This window comes from Coptis chinensis, chromosome 1 (assembly GCF_015680905.1).
Source record: "Coptis chinensis isolate HL-2020 chromosome 1, ASM1568090v1, whole genome shotgun sequence".
Taxonomy (NCBI): domain Eukaryota; kingdom Viridiplantae; phylum Streptophyta; class Magnoliopsida; order Ranunculales; family Ranunculaceae; genus Coptis; species Coptis chinensis.
Genome location: NC_141456.1, coordinates 55,112,688 through 55,131,615, shown reverse-complemented (window position 1 = coordinate 55,131,615; position 18,928 = coordinate 55,112,688). Strand labels below are relative to the sequence as shown.

Sequence of the window (18,928 nt, the reverse complement as noted above, 5' to 3'; positions counted from 1 at the left end):
TCATCATAAGAGTTCACTTTGATGGGAAAGGTAGGCCTATAGGTCAAAAAGTTTGTAATAAGCTTTCTGGTTGGGAAGGTGCTCTTGCGAGGAGTCTGATTCCCCTAAGTGCTTTTCAAAAGTGGACGAAAGCACCACCAGAACTTTTAAAACTATTATGGGCTGGCATACTGGTAATTTATTTTGAATTTTGAATTTTGAATTTTTATTTTCCTGTTGTTTCTTATCTTGCTTGTAACTTGGATTCGGTTTATTTATTCGTGACCCAGATAAGATTCGATATAGATATCAGGTATAGGAAGTCAGTTTTGAAATCGTTTGGAGTTAGATGGAGGACCTTCAAGAATATGCTGACTGTCAAATATATTATGCCATTTAAAGATGATCCCAAGGCACTCTCAAAACCACCTACAAAGTATAAGCTAATTAAAAAAGCTGACTGGGATGCATTTGTGAAATCGAGATTAACAGAAGAGTTCCAGGTATGTGTGAGACATTTAAATAGGTATATTGTTCTATTTAAATTAATAATTTTTTTTTTATCTATTAGGAGAAGAGTAAGTTACAATCTGCACGAAGGGCAAAGGGTAAATATAATCACCGAGTTAGCAGGCTTGGATATGCTGGCTTGATAGATAAGATGGTGAGGACTTGTACAACTTTTTAAAATCTTAATGTATATAGTAAACCATATCAAATACTTCATAACTAAATTGATTTTTTTTTTGTATATCTCATTATAGCAAGAAGAGTTGGGAGAATCGTTTGATGAGGATGATAGAGCTGGCTTGTGGCTTTTAGCTCGGCAGAACAAGAGTGGCGAATACTTTAACGATGATATAAGGAAGGTGGCAGAAAAAATTGTAAGTTTTGAGCTATGCTAGCACGGGTAATAGAGTAAAGTACTAATGTTCTAGTTCATGTCAGACCTTGTTCGATCTTCCCTTATGCCGCCATCGTTGTTCGGCCGGTGGAGTCACTCAGGTGCCTCTCCTTAACTGGTACCAATGGAAGAGGAACGATGTTTATATAAATGAAAAATTAAGCCCATCCATTATATAGAATTTTCTTTTGCGTGTTTACAAAGCCCGGAGATCCACACTCCCACTGGCAGAGTCCTGTGTTTTTAATAAACAGTCGCTACCCCCTGGTAGGTGCTAGGAAGAAGAGTTCTGTAGCCATTGGGGGAGGGGATGGCCTCTCATCAGCGATTGAATCTGCCCACCGGGAAACTCGTACTACAACTATGCCAAGCCCGATCTTGGTTCCAATGCTGCAGAGACAGGTTATGGGTAAAAACTAGGTATTGGTCCTGGTGCTGCGGATGTTAGGTCAAGACCAGACGATAGAGACCATATCCCTGTAGAAGGTGAAAAACTCATGTTTGGGAAGCACCGCCCTCCAGAAGTGGAATGAGTTACCAGCCTTTCTCAAGTCAGAAACGAAACTACGGATTAGAAAATCATTCTCCAAAGCGAGGAAACTTAAATACGGAAACTCCAGCCTTTCGACTCACTCTCGTGTGGCTCGCCCTCGAGCCCTGGGCAGGTCGGCCGGGTCTTTCCCTGTTGTTCGTTCCCCACCACAAGAAAGACGCGACGGACGATCTTTTTGTCTTATCCTATAGGTAAGGAAGTCGAGGAGAGGAAGGGAAGGCTTGGAAAGGGATAAAACATATTGATAAGAAGCTTTCAGGAAATCGGCCAATAGCCGATAACTGCCCTAGTTGTCACTTTTGTTTCATATCTTCGAACTCTCGCTAGCGATTCCCACCCTATCCTCATTGCTGGAGGAAGGATGGGTAGACCTCATTCAATAACTATCCCTACTATGAATATAGGAAGGATCGGTCCTTTCCATCCATCGGGTAGACCTCAAGGCACGATCTAAAAAGAAAGAATTTTGTTTGTTTGATTTCTTGTTTATCCTATTGTTCATTCCCGGGAAGAGAAAGCAAAAAAGAATAGAGCAAAGGCCTCCTCTTTCCATCATTCACCGGGAAGGAAGCCGAACGGGCTATACCGAATTGATATGGAGCCGAGCTAGAGCCGAGAAGAGCGTACCAAACCCCGTCCCGCTCCTGTGTTTTCTTTAACTGATGGATTCCATGGACAGATATAGCAAGACTGTGTCCCCGTCCCTTTCTTATGATTCAATTCCTTTCTTTCTTTTGCTCGCTCAGTAATCATATCAGCCAGAATAAGCTTCCCGTGAACAAAGCGGACTCTATCGAGTAAGCCCAATCAAAACCGACCCGAAAGGTGCTTTTACGAAAGGCTGGTCCTATGCATTTCATTCTTTCCGGAACGGAAAAAATTACTAAATAGAGTGATGGCATAATTCAAATAAGGGTAATAGGTTTTCTCCTAAGAGACTCACTTAAGTAACTAAAGTATACGAGGAAGAAAGTCAATATAGAATAGAATATCACATAATGCAAGCGTGACGAGTTGTGTGTGATAGAAGTAGATTCTAGGCGCCCATCTCTGGGTTAATCGGGGGAATCTTCACCGGGTATTTCAATCCCCTCTTCATTCTCTACAGGGGTCTCTGCCCACATGGAAGCGGGGCAGAGATGGAAGAGATCGAACACGGGAATAAGAAGCAAGCTCGCCTTCCTTTTTTATCATTTTAGCACTGCCACTAATCACAGTGCTTTCAACCTATTTAATCGAGACGCGGACCTCGCACCCCCCAGCAGCGGAGCGGTTACTCACTTCTTCTAATCGCTCCTCTCCTTCTTCTGGTTCCGGATGGACAGCGAGGTCAGCGGCTAAGCCATCACGGAAAAGATAGGCAATGGGACCCGGCAAGGATGGCTGGAATAGGTTGACTCTATCTATTCATTGATCCATTGGATCACTCCCTCTTTTTCCAAGAATTCATGAGCCGCTCGGAAAAAGCCTTCCATTTCTGTCAAATGGGAAGCAGTGGCCAGAGAAACAGAATCATTTGGAGAGCCAGGAGAGGGTGTAGAAGAGGCAGGTTCCCGTTCCTAATTATGGTAAAAATCTTGTTACTGATCGAACTAATCTAGGCTATAGGCCTGTTCCAGCGCATGTCAGACCTTGTTTAATCTTCCTGCCCATGTCAGAATATGTTCAAGACTTACGGGCTGTTCCACCAATGTCGGACCTTTGTTTAGTCTTCCAGCCCATGTCGAACCCTATTCAGTCCTTTTTACAAATCAATATCAAGCTTCAAATGACCATGTCCATACCATTCATGTCCACCCGCAAATACTTAACAGTCCAAAAGCATTGGCGATCCACCCGGTCCACCCCATGACAAGCCGTCAACCGTCCCAATTAGGCATGGCCAGTCCACCAGTTAGCTACACTCACTAAGAAAACACACATTGAGAATGATGGGTTGATATTTTCTTTCTCAGTAAATGTATGATCTACCTTGCTTAAGAAGAGAGAATGTTTTCGCAGGAACAACTAAAAAAGGAAGAGGCTGAAGGGAAGTTAGTAACCCAAGGAAGCGATGATGTTCTTACGAAGGCATTGGGGACTCCAGAACATTGTGGCAGGGTTAGAGCAGGAGGGAAATATGTCACTCCAACTACTTACTTTAATCTCCCTAAACGGGGATCAAAAGCACATAGAGCAGAGATGGAGTCCACGATCCGTAAGAAAGAAGAAGAAAACCAGGCATTAAAGGAAAGAGTGAGAGAGTTGGAGACCTTACAAGGAGTGATTAGCTCGCAACACATAGAGAAAGTTGCCTCCAATGGTTCCAAGAATAATAGTAAAAAGCGAATGGAAAGTCCAAATGATGATGTATTATCTTCTGGCACTAACAACAAGACAATTAATAAATGTCTTGAGAGAGCATTGGGTGTGAATTTGAGAAAGAAGTCGAGAAAGGTATTACTTTAAATAAATGGCTACTCAATGTAAATATTTTTCAGTTTTGAATTAACTTGTTCAATATGTGTGTAGGCAATTAGTGGTGCTAAATCTAAAAGCGATGAGGCAAATCTCTAAACAAAAATTAGGAAATGAGCGGTGTATATGTTATTTAACGTGCAATCTTTAAATGTTACTTAAAAAAGATTGTTGATTTTAAATTCATTGTTATGTCTCTTAGGATGTGGGCTTGAAGAACAGTAGTGTTGCTAAACTTAATAGCAAAGTGGCAGTCTTTCAACATAAGTCGGGCAGCAAGCAGGTAATAGTTTTTTTTTTACTAATGAGTTAGAGAGGCATAGGAAGGTAAATGTTTTTACAACGATGATAAACTCAAAAGTGATATGCCAATATCTATTTTGTCGTTAGGAGTATGGAGTGTGAGCCTTGTAAACATTTACGCTTTTCATTGGTCTGACACAACTTTTTTTCGTATGTCAACCTGACATAAATGAGTTTATCTGAGGTTGGAACCGTTAGTATAGCCCGGATACTCTTACATAGGGTTTTACCCAAGTGATGAATAGTGTACTATTGTTCCCATCCGAGTTTCTATAATCAAAGAGAGAGAGAGTGCACATGATGTGATATGGTTAGTGTGCATGATCGCTGAAACTATAGCATGTACCGGATCAACTTGTACACGCTGCCTCTTAAGAAACTTAAAAGTATACACTAGAATATTCATCAAATTAGCCACCAAACCTACTTGAGAAGCTCACAAAAGTATCAATAGAGCTCACGTGCCAAAGGCTTTATTTGTGGCTTAGAAAGATATTAGTTAATATTAATAGAACAGATTAAAATACACAATATTCACAGGCAAAGATGGGAGTAACGTACACTCCTACGCTTACTAACACTAGGATGTAGGTGGATTTGCAAATATATGCCACTGAAACATACTTACAAATAGTTAGTAGCACAATATTCTAAATACTTATATAGACACTTTTACAGGAAAGTTAAGGGGTAGGTACAAAAAAAAAAAAACAAAGTTACTAAAACATGGAGATGAAAATTTTCAAAATATAATTTATCTTCAAGGAATTTTTAACTTAATTATAGATAGGAAACAAGCATGATGGTGTGTCATTATCAAAATACAAGAGCTTTAAAAAGATGGAAAAAATGACAATAGCTTAGCTTTACCGTACTCTTTATCCGTCCTAGTTCCTATATATGCAATAATAGTGAAAGTACAAGAGTCATGGTGTTATTGAGGGTGCGAGAGATAAGCCGAATGAAAAACATCCCCGCTTTCACCCATTTTCATTTGTTTTCAAAATTTTTTTTCAATACGCCACACTTTTATTATCCGTCACATAATATTGGGTATATGTTAGGAAATAAATCAAGTATTTGCCTACTGAGAATAGGTAAACGGTTGGTAATATTTCTAACATAAAACTTGTGTGACAAACATTATAACGGATGAATAAGTGTTAGCAATCAATTTTACTATATGTTGCAAATTCAGTGTTATAGTGTAGTGCTACCAATAATGTTATACTAATTGTTTTGTTGTTTCAAAAGTGTAAGCTGGCTTTGGGGTCCAAAAACAATATTGTTGCGGATGCTAGTCTAATTGAGGGGTTCGGACCGGATGAAAATATCCATAATGTTAAAATGAGGGAAGGCTATGTACGTGTACAAATCATACGTGCAATTTTGGCAAATTCTCTTCTGCCAAGACCGATTCCGGATGATGATATTACCACCGTAGGAGGTGCAGTTGGCTACCACGTGGCTTGGCCAAGTGACTTTGTGGTATTTGACAATTTGGCTATCTCAAAACCTATGTTAGGAAACAAGCAGGTACTTGTCATTTTGATATTAACTAAAAGTGATAGTTATATATAATTTACAAATATCTATTAAAATTGTCCTTATAATGTTTGTTAGGCTGTGGGATCAAAAGACAATGATAACGGTGCTAAAGCCAGATCAAAAGGCAATGATAATGGTGCTAATAAAGCCAAAAGTGTTATGCCAATCTCTAAACCTAAATCAGGAAATGAGAAGGTAAAATTTCTAATTTCTAAAATCATTAATCATGGTACTCACTAGAATTTTTAATTTTTAATTATTTTAATGTTTGTGGTTGTTTTAAAGTGTAAACTTGCTTTGGGGTCCTAAAGCAATGTTGTTGCTGATGCTTGTATAATTGAGGGATTTGGACCGGATGACAAGATCCATAATGATAGAATGGGTGAAGGCTATGTATGTCGTGTACAAATAATACGTGCAATTTCAGCGATTGCTCTTCTACCAAGACCAATTCCCCGATGATGACATTACGGGGGTAGGTGGTGCAGTCGCGGGTACCACGTGGCTTTGGCCTCGTGACTTTGTCATACTTGATAATAAGGTAAAACGTATTCTATTATATTTTTCTATCAATATTTATATAAATTAGCACCTATTTGTATTTATTATTCATTGTTTATTTATTTATTTTTATAGAAAAATGAGGCTCAATGTGATGAGCATGACGAAATTATATTTGAAGAATTTGCGGTTTTGGTCGGCAATATAATGAAGGGAAATCATATAAGTGAAATGGACATGAGGATTTTTGAGCTGAACTGCAGTTTTATATTGCAAAAGATGAAATAATGGATATTTGTCATAAGCAAATGTTGAATGCCAATTGCATTGTAGTATATATCCGGTGAGTGGAATCTTGGATTTTATTTTTAAGAGATGAGTTGTTTAATTTATGCGTACATGTCGTACTAATGGTAGTATACTTTTCTTTTAGATATTTGTATGAGAAATACTGAAAAGTTCTCGGCAGAGGTTTGGATTCTGCTTATCCCGGGCGATTTCAACTTGTATGCATTACAAAAAAGAGATGAATCGTCCGTTTCAAATAGATTAATGGCAAGACAAGGAGACCAAATTATTTTTCTTCCGCACAATTCGGGTATGCTTGTTGGTCATGTTATTTAACATATATGCATTCTCATTTTATTTTTTTTTATTGTACTTTCTTAACTCCTATATATGGTTGTATAGGATCCATTGGGTTTTGGTAATTATTGATTTAGTGCAAAAAAAAAAGTATATTTTTTGATTCAACTGGAGGTGTCCCCTCGATATAAAACTAAGATGCATGGTGAACACGTGAGTTGATTAATCTTATTTTTATTTTGTATGTCATATATGCAAACAACTTGTAACTTAATTGTAAAGTTTGTTTTTAGTGGGATGAAGACATTAACATTAAGTGAAGGAAAAAGAGTGGAACCAGAGGGGACTATGTCAAGGTAAATATACAATACTTGAATGTGAAAGATTTACTTAGTGTATTGAATGTGTTTTGACAATTTGTTTATGTTTTAAGTGTAGTGCCCAATTCAACCAGGAGGATCTGAGTGTGGATATTATGTCTTCGCGGTTCATGAGACATTTTATGATGGATCCTAGTCAATCAATTAAGACAAAGGTTAGCAAGTCTTTCTTGTTAATATATTCTAAAATATCTATGTAATTTTTTCTTGTAAACGTATATCATATATATTAAATTCTTTGTTGACTTGACGTACTCGTGTAGCTAATGGAGCTGGCCAACACTATCACCTATACCAATGCTAAGCTTATTGAAATTCGTATGGAGTTTATTGACTTTATCGAACGATTTATCTCGCCAAGCCAAAGGTATGAGTATGTATTGCGATAATAGTATTTTGTTTTTATTTTGTTTACTACTTTTTGAGGTATGGGATGACTTTAAATGTAGTAGTGTATATCTTGAATCACATCCCATTTGCATTATAGGTATTTTCATTTATTTTTCTTCCGCTAGAGAACTAGGTCCCATCGCATTGTTATCGCCATGCTTATATAAAATAGTCTGCTTTGGTGCAAGGCAAATTTACTAATAATGTTTCTTTACTTTATTTGTTTCTTAGGTTTAACAACGTTCGATCGATGGATGGATAATATTTAATTTGTTGATGATGGAGTTTATTAGAATGACTTTTAGTTTGGTTGAATGTGCTATCAAATAAATGTATCTAGCATTTTTCAGTGATGTTGGATAAATGATAAATTGATGTAAGGAATAAGTGTTTCCGAATGGTTTGAAAATACATGGGTTGAAGTTATTGTGGATGTTTTAATTTTATTTTTGAGAATTTTATAGCTGTTTTATTGGCTTAAATAAGTTTACGATTAGGAATTGAATTACGTGGTTATTAGGTAGGAATTGAATTACGTGTTATTATTATGAAGTATTTTTTACGGGAAAAATATAATAAAAAATATATATAATATAAATTTAAAAAAAAAAAAAGATGTTGTAGAAGAAGAACCGCCAAATGTAAACTATTTGTTGACGATTTTTCTTCCATAAAATGACGGTTTTGTAGTAGTTGATAGGCATTTCATGACGGTTCTACAATAGTCAATGGGCATTTCATGACAGTTCAACAAGAGTCAATGGGCATTTCATGACGGTTCCACATTAGTCAATTGGCATTTCATGATGGTTCGACGTGAACCTGTTAGAAAATATTGTTAATTTCTTTGACGGTTCTAACTATAATTAATGACGGTTATATATGAGGTGTCATAATAAAACTTACCTACTATGACATTTTAAAGACTAATATATGTCATAAATGGGAGGACCTTCTAAGACATCTTTCTATGAACCATCATAAATTTAATGATTTGTTTTGGTTGACTTTTTATGACACCCTCAGTAATGATGGCTAGATTTTCAATCAGAAAGTGTCATGATATGAAAAATTGTCATAAAACGCCCTTTTTTTTAGTAGCTAGTTTTATATTGCTGGTTAGATTCTTATCTAATCCGAATTCTTATCTAATCCGAAGTTGGCATCCAATTTTAGTTGCTCAAGTCTTCACATTCGAATCCAATTCGTATTTAACTTCCTTTTCTTCCTATTATTACTAAACTGCCCTTACATTTAATTTTAATTGTCTAATATGTATATATATATTATAGCTCTCCCCTCATCAATTGAGGGAGAGTTTTGAGAGTGTCCACGTGTCCCTAAGTAATTCACGATATAGTAGGCGTAAAACAGAAAGTTAGCAATTCCAAATTCACGCCTCATGCGTTTTATTTACTAAACAGAGACAAATAAGGAATTTTCGAACAAAACCACACTCCACGAAAACCTGAAAACCCTCAAACTCTTTATTCTCAAATCTCAATCACTTCGGTCTCCAACTCTCTATAGCCCGTGAAAAAATGAAAAAAAAAGAGATCTACGCCGCCAACATCGCGATTCCTCTTTCTCTCCCCCATTCCTCAACAAGAAAAAAAAAAATGAATTTTTTAGAGCAAGATGTATTTGGAGAAGAAGAAGATAACCATCATAAAGGGTGGGTTCATTGCAAATGTTCAAGCTTGTTGAAGTATGGTGCCCAATGATAGAGGATATCTTTTTTGAATATTTGAGAAAAAAAAAAAGCAAAACGTGTTCTTCTACTTCAATTTATTTATATATTTATTTATTCATTTTGAATAAGTGTATAAGAGCCAATTGAAATTGTTCTCTGAATTCTTATGTTAGGGGTTGACATGGTGCTATAGTTTTAACATCTTATTATTGAACCTAGAAGTTCGAGGAAAAATACTTCATGTGTAATTTGTAAACCCACATAAGCAAACTAATTGCTGTTTTTTTTGCAAATGTACTCTCTTTTGTCTCCCTATACATGTAACCAAGTCAAGATGCTTCTATGGTATTGAAAGTTAAGACATTCCTTCACAATACAGCTTACAATTATGGTGGAGTCCTATGTTGGTTCAATGTGATATATCTTTGCGCCAATTACCCAAGAATTCACTATGAAAAATGAAATAGCCGGACCTCAATAGCTGTCGCAAAAGACACTATTCCACATTTTTCCTAATTCAAGATGGAGGAAAGATTACCATTCTATCTTTTGAGGACCTTAGCATGATGATGGTCATTCCCAAAACTTTTGGTCGCAACTCATGACTACATGATTCCCAAAGATTACCGGAGATGCATACTGTCTGTAATTAAAGGTCATTAGCTCTTTGCACAACCGGGTTGGTGGCTCTTTGCTCTGTTTCGACAAAAAGATTTTTAGGAATATGATTCATTTTGCTTTCGGGGCTTCGGCCTTCTTCTTTTCTTTTCTCTCGTGTGTGTGTGTGTGTGTGTGTGTGTGTGTGTGTGTGTGTGTGTTTCCTTATTTTTTTTTTCCTACACCCTATCTACATCCATATGCTCCCCTCTCATTACTTTTTTATGTTCATTGAGCTTGAACTTGATATGTATATCAATCAACCAAACTTGCCCATATTTGTTTTCTCACAATATGATGGAGTTTGGACCAATTCTTGACTCAGATTTTTCTTAAGTTCGGACTTACGGATATATCATCTTTCCCATCTCAACCCCCCTTCGATGATACCACCATTGATATCGTGCAAGTTTTATCTCTCGATTTTTTATTATATTTAATTTTATTCTTTGAAGATTGAAAGACACTTATTTAGTATTTAATAAAAATCCGATTTCAATCGGGGCTCAATGAACATAAAAATCAATGGTGGATCGTTGATATGAATTTTAGAGAGTGAGATCCCATTTCAAGTTTGAGTGGCCATATTAGCCGTGATTGCTTAAATACATGCTCGAAGGGAGACTAGAGAGTTTTATGATATGCTAAGAGTGTATGACTAGGCCTGAATTGGTTAGGGTGTGAGTGTTTTTCTCTTTTCTATTTTCCTAGCTACCTAAAGCAAACAAGCCGTTAAGCTTAGGTTCAAAGTGCTACTGCAAAATTGAGGCTGGTGTTTTAATGTTTAGTCACATAAAAACTGAAATTGGTCATCATCACTCCCATTTCATCGCTTAAAAGTAGGAACTAATCAATGAACCCAACCTAATCCCCCTAATGATCACAGAGGGTCTACGGCACTCGACTACTACTCATAAGCTAAGTTGCCCACCCTCTCGGTGTCTTCGGACCATTATGTTTTAGTTAGGTTAATTAATTCATGAAGCCCCAAACATTAAACTAGACTTTATGTTTTACGAAATTTGCTGACCTTGCGGATGGTTTAATATATTCACTCGATTCTCTTCATTTGTTTTCTCAGGAAATCAACTTTGTCTCTTCCTGAATTGAGTTTAGTAATATGAAACTTGGGATATAGACAAAGAAAGAGAGATCCCTTCAAGTTGAGGCAAACAACTCTACGTGTTGGGATATTTTAGTGTTCTCGTTTTTTTGGGCGTGAGCAACTAGCAAGTTGCAACACTAGCTCTTGAATTAGATATCGAAGGTTATGAAGCTTAACAGAGCAATACTTGATAAGGTCACAAGGATAATGTTATCATATTGTCGATTATAGTCCAAAACCGAATACTATATACTACATTTTTATAACATATTACTATATTAGGCTTCATTTTTGGCATTGGTAAAACAGTTTTAGTACTTTTGTTCTTATGATTTTGAACTTACAAAGTTACATGTAATGCATGCACTATCTCCTTTAAAACCAAACACGGTGAGTTTGTGGTCCGGAACTCATTCTTCGAAACCGTAAAGTCAAGCTTTATCAAAATCACTATCTTTGAGTGAAACTTAAAGATTTGAGTAATAATGGGTCATTGGGGCATATGGTTTCCATTTACGGTCTGGTGGCTCCCTATCCAAATTGTTTAACCCCATATTAGAATGGTTCTGATTTTGTGAGACCGTGATTTTTGTGAGACCCGTGCTTTTGTCTCGGACACTAAAAATGAGGAATTCCCATATGGTAGGCTTTATAGTCGCGGTATTCGGACTCAAATGTTGTTTTTGCATTATCAACTATTATCTCCAATTGAAGTGATACTAAAAGAATTCTATTACACTTGAAAAGAACGTTATATTAAGAAAAAAACTTCTTCGCCATGAATTTTAATTTTGTTGTTATAATGTTTGGTAGATTAAATTTCAACCACGCATATTAATTGTTTGAGGAAAGTCTTCATAACAAGATTACATGAAAGGAACACGGGTTTTCTTCGATGATATATCTCTTGTCAGCTCTCTCAATGCATCTACTCATCCGTAGTTGTTAAATCTAATATCAATTGAAGTTTTATGCTACCAACTCACGTTATGTCCTAATCCTTCTCTTTTTTTCAAAAATAGTAATATAATAAACAATAAGGCCACTGAAATTTAATTGTATGAAATTTACTTACTATGGTAGTTTGATTTTATTAAACGAATGGTATTACTTGATTATTGATTGATTTTTTTTGTTTCGTAGTAGTTCGAGAACTAAGAATATAATTCACGGAGCAGATATCTACAATTATTATTATTATTATTATTATTATTTTGAAATGTGTGTTGCAATGTAAGTTTTTCATTGAGGTATTGTTGTGCTTAAATTGATAATAATTGAACGAAAGTGTTAACAATAAGAACCCTTCTTAAGGTCTCAATGATTGAGTCCAGCCAAATTGGAAATTGCTACAAAGCTACAATAATTTTTCTAGGCAATGACATACCTCAATGGACTGGATTGTCCTTTTAAGTTAGAAGGAACAAATGTGAGTTTTTCGACTTCTTATTTTGGTTTTTTATGTTTCATCTTAACCGGTTATATGAGATTATACATAGCTATGAGATTATTGGTCGTTATTGGTACTTGCATAAATGCATAGCCCGTAAAGTTGTACACTTCAAGAAGACTTCTTTTTTGGCAAGATTGAATGCTAAATCTTTAGCATTTTTAACATTCAGTGTCAGTATCTTGAAGTGCTGGCCATGGTTTTCCCTTTTCACTAAGTTTCTATTTCACTTTCAAAATTATAATCGTAAAAGCATTCCTATAATGTAAGGCCATGTAGACGGCAATTAGAAGTCTATCCAACCACACCATGATGGTAAAAGTGTATAAACCGGTGTTAAATGGGGGCAGTACCGTAATATTATATTACTAAGTAATGGAGAGTTCATATTTCAAAATTTATCATAATATTTATCTTCCCTTCCACATAGTGGATAGTTGGCTCAAAAAATTTACTTTCACAGTATCTTCTCCCTTCTTACATCCTCAAATCTCAACTAAGTCTGTAAGCTCTGAGTTATTAGCTAGGAGCAATTTTAGAGGATTGTTCGTAAAAAAAATAAACCGTCTTCCTTTTAAGCGTTGCTAGAGAATTGTCGTCTTGGCTGGAGGACCTTCAGGGAACTTTAAACATTACCACTAAGATTAAGGAGCTTTGGCACACTGCATTCATACATTTTATAGTTCAATTATGGAAGGCTAGAATAAGGAGGTTCACTGATCCCACAAGATGAAGGTTGCATTACAATTTTGTTGTGTCAACTCATTGGATTGATCTTTGATTCTTTGTCCATGCTTGAATACATGGATGAAAGATACTTAATAAACTTGGATCAGGTTTTGACACACTTGAGTTGTGGATGAGAGGAGCTGCTCTCGTTCAATACTTCACCGAGTAATCATCAAAATGTCTACTACGCATTTGGGCTCATCTTTGCTAATAACATGTGGCGAGTTTTTGCTTTAGTTTAGTTCGTAATGATGTGGTGAATATCTTTGATCTGCCCTTTCAACATGATTGTTGGTTAAATAGCCATTCCCGCTCTTTGTACTCCTAGATTGCCCAAAATCCATTTCCACAACCTTGACATTGTCTTCAATGTGTCTATCCATCTACATGCGGAAAAATCAGATTGCAGATTAAAGGGTGAAGAATTTGTATTGCTTTCATTTATAAGAGAGATTCTCCCATCATAATAGTGGATATGCTCTTAAGTAGTGCAAACTATTTTCGATGAAATGTTTAACATATGGACTGATTTCTAGGAGGCTTACATTATATGTTGGTCGAATGTGATTTGCTGCAACAAATTTCGTAGTTTTTGATGACCTATGGGCAAGGAGATGTGTTTCCTCGACCATCTGGTTCCTTTGGGCTCGAAGCTCTAGCTTGAAACAGTCACCAAGGATTGCATACACCGAGGGTCCTAGCGACTGTTTTCTCACAAGGTAACCCCTTACAAGTGCTTGCAACTTCACCAGTTCTTTTCAATTGCACAAAGCTTTCCTTGCCTCGTTGCAATGGAAGATCTGAGAGAGTTGATTTATCTAACACGAGACTTCTAATTGGTAATCTTTATATTGACAAATGGTGATTGTTTTGAAAATTATACGGATACCCACGGAAGAATGCACAATCCTAATTGAAGCGACCTCTTGAATTGCACTTGATCTTCTTCTTGAAGGCGAGCGTAATTGGGTAACGGCCAGTCTTTGGCGTCCAACCGCCATGACTGGCGTCATTCTGATATACCTGCCTCATCCGTATTATCTTTAGACAAGCTCCGAGCTTTGCTTTATTATCGACTCCCATTTGATGAGTGAGCAAAGACTCCAAGGAAAACTGCAATGAGAAAGAATCCAACACTAGGGGAAAAGAATTTCGCTTTATTGATGCGGTCATCTAAGAAATAGTTCGGGTAGTGCCTCATTCCAAAATACATTTATCACCATAATCCATAAAAAAAGTATTCAGATGAAATATATCGGTTTGTAGATGGTACACCGGTACTATACAACGGACCTATAACAACAGTTATGCTTGAGGTGGCGACCTCGATTCTTGTGATCCTACAAAAAAAGATGCTATCCAAATTGTTTTTGTAGAAGGATTTAGTGCAAGGGTAGATTTCAGCACTTTTTTTGAATGTTAAATTACTATGTGATTGCTGCGGCTTTGTTGTTGCCTTGATTATGAAACGTTTTGTTAAACAAATCATTCACAAAATCACACTCTAAACTGTTTTGATCCCAAACCAAAAAGTAAGCATACCAAATTAACGGATCACTTAATTACATTTTCAAAACTTGATTATTAGATATTGTTAAACCTGCCGTTCTTTTTACAAAACAAATGAAACGAGATGCACAAACATAATCGGAATATACGTGAAAAAGAAACGAGATGCGCAAACATAATCGGAATATATGTGTAATACAATACAATCGTCTATAGTTGCCATTAGAGTATCCCGTGAACAAGTTCGATAAAAAAATGCATATCTATAATGGATTAGTTAATTGATATGTATTAGTTATTGGATATGGATATGGATTAGTTAATAGATATGGATACGAATTAGTTAATAGATATGGATACGAATTAGTTAATGGATCAACAACAGAATTCTTATGCTATACAACTAAAATGTCATATTAAAATCTATATAAAGACATCAATATTCATGAAGCATTCAACAAAAACCTATTGAAACCATACACCAATATAGAGAAAGAAATCCTAAGAAAACACATCAATATTCACGAAGCACACACCATCATCCTTCTACTGCAAGTTTTTTTTTTCCTGGACTGAAGGTTTTTCCCTGGTACACCATCTTTCAAAGGACTCCAAATTCTTTCCACTAAAGGTTAGTATTTTTTTTACTGTTAGTACATATTTTTTGGTACATAATAAATACAAACACACTTAATCAAAGTTACTTTTGCAATCATGCAAATTTCCGCCCATAGATTTCCCGCTTTCTTCTGTTTTCCTCTCTTTCTCTTTCTTCTTCTTCTAAAATAAAAAACTCTTTCTCTCTTGACGGTTTCAAAACTCCTTTATTTTTTTCACAATCGTTACAATATATATATCTGAATAAGGTATGTTCTGATGATTTAGATACTTTAATCTCTTCTTCTAAACCAATTAGACACCAACTTTCTTCCCTGTGTCACACTGCACCCATTGCCATAACAGAAGCGTTATTTCCCGTTGGGTGGATCCCGACTCTTCCGGAACCATGCTTGCGTAAACCATGTCAAACCAAGACCGATCAATATCCGAACGGAACGGATTCGAACTTCTCCTAGAATAGTTTCCGGTGCTATATATAGTTTCCGGATTCGACAAACTGTCCATTGTCGTCATCTGTCTCTCGCCCATATATAGGATCAATGGAACCAAACTCTGAGGACGTGATTGGCATAAACTTGAGAAGAAAATAGGTGTTAGACTCCAATAAATCACATATTAGATATAATTTTATTTTTTTTGAGTAAAGATAGATGCATACTAAACAACTAGCTGCATACTTGGGCATACAACATGCATATTAAAACAACTATGCTAAGTTTGGCGCGGAGATTGACCAAACCAAGATCAACTACTTCTTAGCGGATTCCCAAATATGAACGGAATCAAAAGCAAGCCCTGCATGATAATCTGTCTAATTTCTTTGAAAGAGTTATTAAAAGCGCTATAACAACACTTCCATGGAGTATTATGTCATTTGTAGGTAAAAAAGCACTACCTATTACATACCCTGTGGCATGTGGCATGTGGAATGCCCTATGCTTTAGACAAACCGAAGATGACACATACACCACATCGGCAATTGCGGTGGTGTGAGCCAATTTTACTCTTATCCACCAAAGATGGTGATGGTGCCAGTTGTCTTAAAATCCTCGATATATTGGTAGTAATACCATAGTTTTTTTTGGAAGCCCGTGCCAAATGATTTTGATATATACCTTTGATGATGGCGATGTTTACGGGCTTTAAGCAAACTTGGTTGAAATTATGGCTTAGTTGAAACTTGAGTAATATATGTTGATTTTGGTTTCTTCGTTTTACCCCCGACAAATGAGGATGATTGATCCCTTCCATTTTCTTTGTTTCATTCTTTTCAAGTAATTCTTTAGCATCCTTTTTACCTCTCTATCAACATTTTGAATGTCATGGCTATATCACGGGTCGAGGTCGCGACGATGTAAGATCCGAAACCAAATCCATGATCGATAGGATAGTGTGTAAGCCATCTAATTTATATAATGTCATGGCTATATCAATTGTAGAGCGAAACTTCATTTCTTGCCATCCATGAACTCCTCCAAAAGGCTTTCAATCACGGGTGTTACATCTTCAGCTTTAACCTTCACAAAGAAATGGTTCAAGAACCATGTATAAGCATTGAATTGAACAGGGTTATTAGCTTTAGTGATAAAAGTAAATGTATGCCATGATGCATTCGTAGCAAATAGCTCGATGCATATTTATCAAAAAGTGACATGGGCCGACTCTCTGGGAGGCCATCCGACTCGACATATTTTTCCCAACCATCGGTGAATAGCATGCATCAAACCCTTATTGATGCTCTATAGCTGTAAAACTACTGACATTTCACATCCACTGAAGTGTCACGCTTTTGAACCCAAGAAATCTTAGCTATGAAAGGGTAACTTGCTAGCACCGTATAGTCAAAATAAGTAAGTAACACTACCCCGTGCACAAGAAATATCACTAAATTCACATATTTGTTTGATTCTCTACTTTAACTTACTCATTTTCTTTCCGGGCTTCCAAAGATATTCATTCTACATGATTTCAGTTGGACGAAATTTATCCATGAAAGCGATGGACACCAACAACAATCCAACTTGAAAAAACTACATCAAGTATTTGATCAATTCAATGGAAGTCCAAATAAAGAGATAATTAACAATTTGAAGGCTGAACTAAATCAACACGGTAATGTTTGAGAAAAAATATAGTTACTTGGTTTTACAGAACATCGCGTGCTAAGTTGAAAAGAAAAGCACTCATTAACGCTAGAGAAAGATTCGGATGAAATTCAAGTAGAGATTGAAATTTCTCCAAAGAAGACCAAGCCTAATAATATGGAAGAAACTTCTGGTGACATTGTTCCTTCACAAGAAAGTATGTCTTAACTTACAACGATTCTGACAAGTACTTTATATATTCATGATACTAATGTTACTCTTAAATTGCAGGTCAGCATCAAGTATCAGTTAGAAAAACAACAACTACAAAGTCTACCCCAGTCAAAAGAAAACAGAGGAGGAAAACACAGAAGAGAAGTTATAAATCTAATCGTCTTAGTAGAATGAAACGTTTTGGTAAATATTTTCTTCTTATGTATTCAATTTATTGTTCTTATAGCACCAAATACTTTATTAAATGACATATTATTATTTTTTAAAACAGTATCTATGCCCGAACAAGTGAAGAAGAAGCTAAAATAAATAGAGCTAAAACGAAAAAGAGATCTTTGAATTTGAAGAGCATTGGAAGCGATAATTACATTGGCGACGATGAAAGTGATGATGATTACCTATCACAAATGAGTGGATTAGATTCCGACATTGGAAGTGGACAATGAAACTGAAGTTTCCATTTCATGTGGAATAGATGTCTCACATAAAAGTAATTTTCTTACAGCAATGTTTTATATTCTTATTATAATTAAATTCAGCAATGTTTTATATTCTTATTATAATTAAATTCAGCAATGTTTTATATTCTTATTATAATTAAATTCTTTAATTTTTATTAACTTTTTGCCTTGCAGGAAGTTGTTTTGAGCCTTTGGATTTTGGATGTCCAACATCCATATGTTCTCAACTCTTGGAGCTATTATGCGGTATGCGAAGAAAGGAATGATAGGAGCAAAAAACCTATTAATCCTAAATTCTCAATATGTTGTCAGAATGGAAAGGTTCAATTGCCTCTTCTAAAAGATACTCCAAAATTTTTGAAGAATCTTTTGGATTGCAATGGAGGGTCAAAATCGTTAAATTACATGGAAAACATCAGCATTTACAACTCAATGTTCGCGTTCACATCTACTGGTGGACAAGTTCAGAGCTCAATTAATGATGGAAAGGCACCCTTTGTTTATAAAATAAAAGGGCAAAATCACCACAAAATTGGAACATTGCTTCCAAATTTGAAGAATCGTCCAAGGTTTGCAGTACGGTTATGTACATACATGATAATTTGAAAATGAAGTCACCCACAGGTTGAACTCTCTTAGTAAGAAAATTGTTAAGAGGAATCCAAAATATGCTTTAGATTCTAGCATTGTTCAAGGATTGATAAATATGTTGAATGTTACCAACGAACTCACCAAGACTTATAGAATGGCAAGGGATAGATTTAAAAGAATGTCATGTGGCCGAC

At 35.9% G+C, this 18,928-nt stretch overlaps 1 protein-coding gene across 1 annotated transcript; it reads left to right on the top strand.

The window, feature by feature from the left end:
- LOC147524600 (uncharacterized) lies at positions 1 to 7,862 on the top strand. The gene is made up of 11 exons (XM_086575412.1): positions 1 to 173; positions 270 to 643; positions 744 to 863; positions 5,451 to 5,732; positions 5,820 to 5,939; positions 6,172 to 6,285; positions 6,381 to 6,434; positions 7,134 to 7,186; positions 7,269 to 7,365; positions 7,474 to 7,577; positions 7,832 to 7,862. The coding sequence occupies exons 2-11, from the start codon at positions 641 to 643 to the stop codon at positions 7,860 to 7,862; spliced, it is 978 nt and encodes a 325-aa protein (XP_086431538.1). The 5' UTR covers positions 1 to 173; positions 270 to 640.
- Positions 7,863 to 18,928: the final 11,066 nt, after the last annotated feature.

Bases quoted from the DNA above. Each gene is read 5' to 3' on its own strand.
- LOC147524600 (XM_086575412.1), top strand. The intron at 864-5,450 runs GTAAGTTTTGAG...TTGTTTCAAAAG, and splicing joins GGAAGGTGGCAGAAAAAATT to TGTAAGCTGGCTTTGGGGTC. The intron at 7,366-7,473 runs GTTAGCAAGTCT...GTACTCGTGTAG, and splicing joins GTCAATCAATTAAGACAAAG to CTAATGGAGCTGGCCAACAC.